Source organism: Pterocles gutturalis, unplaced genomic scaffold, assembly GCF_000699245.1.
Source record: "Pterocles gutturalis isolate BGI_N339 unplaced genomic scaffold, ASM69924v1 scaffold10895, whole genome shotgun sequence".
NCBI lineage: Eukaryota > Metazoa > Chordata > Aves > Pterocliformes > Pteroclidae > Pterocles > Pterocles gutturalis.
In genome coordinates, this window is record NW_010140822.1 from 1 (window position 1) to 5,727 (window position 5,727).

Sequence of the window (5,727 nt, forward strand, 5' to 3'; positions counted from 1 at the left end):
AGGCTGATACCGTCCCTGAGGAGAAGGACTTCCCCTGGGACTGTTGCTGAGGAGAAGGGTTGTCCCTGCCAGGCTGACACCATCCCTGAAGAAAAGGGTTTTTCCTGGGCCCATTCCCTGAGGAGAAAGATCTTCCCTGCCAGGCTGACACTGCCCCTGAGGAGAAGGGCTTTCCCTGGGCCCATTCCCTGAGGAAAAGGGTCTTCCCTGCCAGGCTGACACGTCCCTGAGGAGAAGGACTTTTCCCCCAGGTCTGTTCCCTGAGGAGAAGGGCTTCTATGCTGGCCCATGCCCTGAGGAGAAGGGTTTTCCCTACGAGGCTGACACTGCCCCTGAGGAGATGGGCTTCCCCTAGGCCCGTTCTCTGAGGAGAAGGGTCTTCCCTGCCAGGCTGATGCCATCCCTGAGGAGGGACTCCCCTGCTAGTGCTGACCCCAGGGCCCTGGGGACAGTAGCCTCCCTCTCTAGGGCAGACCTGTGGTCCTGAAGGAGAAGGGCTTCCCCTGCTAGGCAGACATGGTTGCTGAGGAGAAGGGCCTTCCCTGAAACACCTCGAGCAATGCTGGCATTAGTCTCTCTATACCCATTCCCTTCATGAAGATGGATGTGTCCCTGCTCATTTCTTCTGTCTCTCTGCCAGTGGAAGTTGCCACCAAGGCCAACCCCTGGGATGGGAAAACGTTGAAGCCCGAGAGCGTGCGATCGCAGCTGGACACATCTCTGGAGAGGCTGAAGAGGAAGAGTGTGGAGCTCTTCTACCTCCATGCTCCTGACCATGGGACCCCCGTGGAGGAGACGCTGCGTGCCTGCAATGAGCTGCACAAAGAAGTAAAGTGGGAAGCCCAAGGCTGGACCATCTTTTGATTCCCTCCCTCCCATCCCCTTTTTTAAAGCAGGGCTGCTTGTTGTGCCCTTCTGCAGCGCTGGGTTTGCACAGAACTAGGAAGAGGTGACAGGGATCGCCAGGGCAAAACCAAACAACTGACGCTCCATTGCTTGTTCACGTGGTGCACTTTGCTCTTCAGAGCCTGTGGAAATGTTAGAACATCTGGACTTTGCTTTTAGATACATTAACTGACTAGGTTAAGATTAGTGCTGGTAAGGGGTGAAGAAGAATTCCTGAACTGTATTAATCTAATAGAAATTAGAAGGTGTGAATTCAAAATGGACAGCAAATGGGAAATATTTTTATTAGGTCTTGTAGTTTGTAGTCTGTCTAGAAAAGTTGGACAGAGCAGAGAACATGACTAAAATTTGGTGACTGTCCTTTTCACCCTATGCATTTTGCACTTTTAAAATCTGGAATTGAACTTTTATTCTTCTGCAGGGGAAGTTTAAAGAACTTGGTCTGTCAAACTACGCAGCATGGGAGGTCGCAGAAATCTGCACCATCTGCAAATACAACAACTGGGTGATGCCAACTGTGTACCAGGTGAGGGATGGGCGCTTGCTGTGGTCCAGCAAAACATTTGTGGAGGCTGAGATGAATCAAACCAAAAGAATACGAGGGTTCAGATCAGAACAGCATACTGATTCTTGGTGTCAGTCACTGTGCGGAAGGGTCTGGGAGCCTCAAATCTTGGACCAGTCCCCAGTGTGCCAGATATAAACACAGGGAAGGAAGCTGCTCCGGTTAGTCTGGGAAATCCTTTCAGGACACATGTGATTAGAAAGTTGAGTGAGGTCACTTCTCAGAAAAAGCTGAGTACGCGTTTGTTGCTTGAGTCAGTGACTCCCTCGATGTGGAAGTTTTTGTGTTGTTTGCAATCCTTTAGAAAGTCTGTTCCTAAGCAAATAATAACCTTGTGTGACCTGCTGCTGCCCTTCCAGATAAGAGTATTGTCAGGGGAGGCTGGGGGAAAGGCTGTTCTGGGTGCTCGTGACCACTGTCATGGCATTTGACGTTCTTTGTCTCCCTCGTCTTCGTGCAGGGTATGTACAACGCAACCACTCGCCAGGTGGAAACCGAGCTGTTCCCTTGCCTGAGACACTACGGACTGCGATTCTACGCCTACAATCCGCTGGCAGGTACAGGGAGGGAAAGGACAAGACTTTTGAGACAAAAACATGCAAAATGGGGGCTGCAGAAGAGCCAGCCCGTCCCTAAACACACTGCTGACCCTTTGCAGGAGGGCTGCTGACCGGCAAGTACAAGTATGAGGACAAAGACACACACCAGCCCACTGGAAGATTTTTTGGGAATGACTGGGCTCAAACCTACAGGGACAGGTATGTTTTGAGCAGGAAGAGGCAGGAGTGGCTACATAAAAATCCCACTCTAATAATCAGCTGAGATTGCACAGCTTGTGCAGTGGTCATATCTCCCCACGTGACTGGTGCTGCAGCTTGTGACTGAGCTTTGCAGAAAGGTTTTTAGGCTCAGCTTCCTCCCAGCCTCAAGTGGGGGATTGCAGAAGTCCTTGGAGGCTACGAAGAGTTGCGTGAGGCTTCCTGAAAGCTTTTTGCACTTGCTTGGAATATAGATGTATGATTCACTGGATGTCTCAAGGGCAGTAAGAGTGCTTTCTTTTCTTGTAGGTACTGGAAAAAGCACAATTTTGAGGGAATTGCTTTAGTAGAAAGAGCTCTGAAAGATGCTTACGGCTCCAGCGCACCGAGCCTGACCTCTGCTGCTTTGCGCTGGTTGTACAGTCACTCCAAACTGCAGGTGAGAGCTCGATGTGGCTGATGCACACAAGCGGGGAAATGTCTGAGTACAAACAGATTTTTTAATCTCCATATCCTGCGGGCTCATGCTGTTCAAAGGTGAATATTGCTGTACAGACTCTGTCCCCCAGGCTGTGGGAAGGAGTCAGCTCTGCATTGCCCCACGATATCCTGTGTTCATAGGGTTGCCAGAAATGAAGATTTTAAGTGCCAGTTACTGGGGTTTTGGCTTCCCCCCATGACAGCTGCCCTGCAAGGAGACAACTTCGCTTTTCATCAGACTAGGAAATTAGTATTTCTATACCCCATCTCCCAAAAATGTTCCTGTGGCACCTCGTAGAGTAGGATTTGGCAGTTTTTGAGGAGTTGGCGTGACTTGGAGATGTTCTGGCCTTGTGAACAGAACTTCATGGTGTCAGTTGTCTAAACATCCAGGAGTTACTGGATATTCTTTACTGGAAAGAAACGTTTAAAGTTTGTCCCGCAACAGCTTAGGAGCTGAACTAGGTTTCTTTTGGGATCAGCAAATCCTATTGCTTTACAGGGTTCTCTCGGAGACGCAGTGATCATTGGGATGTCCAACTTGGAGCAGCTAGAGCAGAACCTTAACTACAGCGAGGAAGGTCCCCTGCTCCCGCCTGTCGTGGAGGCGTTTGATAAAGCCTGGAACCTGACTGCGCATGACTGCCCCAACTATTTCCGCTAGAGACCAGGGTAGGGATGAGAACGCGGGTGCCGTAGGGGTGGATAATCAAGCACACATCTCTTGAAGCACAGGAGAGGTACCTACCCCCCTGCCCCTTTGATCAAGGTGCCAAGGGAGGGTGATTTTTTTCCCTGTACTAATGACACTACCACTGCCAGCACTCGTCGTGTTGGGCCATGCCTTATTCTTTCTCCCCTCGTGGACCTTCAGCTCCACACCATGCGCACTGTGATTTAACAATGCTGCTGATTGGGGAAAATGGGCACATGACGGGGTGCATGCCCCAGTTCTGCTGTAACGGGATATCTTAAATAATTACAGACAAGAATAAACCCTTTTCTAACACAGTCCCTGTCTTAACTGTGCTGTAACCTGGCTGACATCTCCTTAGCGGTGCCCGGTGACTTCCAGCTGAACGGCTTCTTCTGAAGCTTTTATTTAAGATAAGAACAAACCCTCTGCACCTTCCCTGGTGTCAGGGGCAGTCAAACAGTAACAGGCAGCAGTGACAACCAGCTGAAGGTTTATATATAGTTTTATATTAAAAAAAAAAATAGGTCTTTTATGAATAACATATTAGAGCTGATCATTCTTGTCCTCTGGGTGCAAACAGGGAAGGGAAACATCCTCTTTTTGTCTCTAAAATAGAGTAGAACTGTCTAGTGTCCAAGCACAAGGGCTGCTGCTAGTCCTCATTGCTCTCATCATCATCATCCTCTTCTTCCTCCTCCTCCTCTGCTGAGTCTCCTGCAAGCTTCTGGAAGTCTCCCGTCTCCGAATTCCACAGAAATTTGATGGTGACTTTAAACTCTGCCATCTCGTAGCCAAAGAGTTTCTAGGAGAGGACACAAAGCTGTCATTGCTGCGGCACTGCCTTCCTGGCCAGCCTACGGCAAACACTGCTGCTAATAACGCTTCCCGCCAGGAACTGCAGCGAAGCAGGAGCCAAAATAACAGCGGCAGGATTTTAGCACCCACGTTAGGAACACATAAGGGTGTTTGCTGCACCCCCCTGAGCGATACCAGTATCAGCTCACCTTCATCCATGAGCTCGCACCCTTCAGCGGAACTAAACTGAACCATTAATTCTGTGCGTCAGGGGAACGGGGGACTTGCGCGGACCCTGCGTTACAACATCACTCACCAGGACGCGGGCTTGTTCGGGGGTCAGGACGTCCCCTTCTTTGCAGACTTCATAATCTGAAAGCAACGTCACCACTCCTGCAGGAAGAGAAGCTCTGGAAAGAGGCTCACAAAGAGAAGGCCACTGAAACGCGGGGTGCAGAGCTAAGGTCTCTCAAATGCTGCTCTTTTCAGATTATGCCTTTCCGTGCACATATTAGCACACGCAAAGAAGCTGGGTGAGATCACCCCTAAAGATAAACCCTTGTCTGGTTTCTGAACGGGATGCACTGGGTTAGGCTAAGTCCAGCCGTCTCCGCTGAAAGAGGACAGTATCTTGTAGAAAGCCGGTTGCTTCCCTCGTTCTCCGACTTTGGGAAGAACAGCACGAGGATATATTGAGGTCTAGCGCCAGCCGAACGAGGAGGAAACTGTCCATCAGATTTTCCCCAAAACTAAATTCTACTTGATTATTTAACATTCTTCTTAATGGATGTTTGCAGAGACAAAAAGCAAAGCTCACCTCCTCAGCCGCCTTACATACCTTTCTTGAGCGCCGTCGGCAATCCCAGCTGCCGCAGCTGGGGCTCCATGGAGTGCGGGAACTGCTCCAAGGGCCCCGTGTCCAGGCTCACCGCGTACGTCGCCTTGTTCCCTGCGCGGGCAAAGTCCACCTCTTTGAATTTGGAGAACCACCTGAGACAGAGACGGGTAACGAGAGCTTTTGCTGTGGAAACACCATCCCTCGGGTAAGAGGGGTACAAGGGCACAGCCTGCCGTAACGTCTTCCCCGCTGTAGCAGGAAGAGACAAGTGGCAAAGCCTCGTGAGATATCACTGCTTTAAGGGGGGAAAAAAGGCTGCTCAGCGCTTCGAAAGCGTGGCTGGGACACACGCGTACTTACTCGTCCACCTCGTCTTTGCTGCGGTTCGTGAAGAGGAGACCGACTTCACCCCTCAGGTGTTTGCTGACCTGAAAGAGAAACAGCAGCCGGGGGGCTCGGGCAGCACCGGGAACGTACTTCCAGGCTCCAGTCCTGCACAGCCACGAAAACCCCACCAACACCAGAGCTTTTCTGTCACAGTACCGACAGATTCAACTGAAACACCCCCAGACAGGTGACCCGGGGAAGCTCTGTCACCTCTCGGCGCTGTTCGGTGACACACGGAAAAAAAAAACCCCAGCCCCTACCTTGTGCAGATTCTCCTTGTACTCGCTGCTCGGCTCGCGGC

General features: G+C 50.8%; 2 protein-coding genes across 2 annotated transcripts; one reads left to right on the top strand and one right to left on the bottom strand.

Annotated features, from left to right (window-relative positions):
* Positions 1 to 600: 600 nt before the first annotated feature.
* On the top strand, positions 601 to 3,402 carry LOC104469348 (aflatoxin B1 aldehyde reductase member 2-like). Its single transcript, XM_010083818.1, has 6 exons — positions 601 to 828; positions 1,328 to 1,432; positions 1,932 to 2,028; positions 2,130 to 2,229; positions 2,539 to 2,668; positions 3,212 to 3,402. Exons 1-6 carry the CDS (start codon positions 601 to 603, stop codon positions 3,371 to 3,373), a joined length of 822 nt encoding a protein of 273 aa, XP_010082120.1. The 3' UTR covers positions 3,374 to 3,402.
* Positions 3,403 to 4,058: 656 nt separating this feature from the next.
* On the bottom strand, positions 4,059 to 5,722 carry MRTO4 (mRNA turnover 4 homolog (S. cerevisiae); the record flags this gene model as incomplete). Its single annotated transcript, XM_010083819.1, has 5 exons — positions 4,059 to 4,208; positions 4,518 to 4,594; positions 5,040 to 5,191; positions 5,400 to 5,467; positions 5,687 to 5,722. Coding segments are annotated over 5 exons (483 nt in total), but the record flags the coding sequence as incomplete, so codon positions are not given.
* Between the last annotated feature and the right edge of the window lie 5 nt (positions 5,723 to 5,727).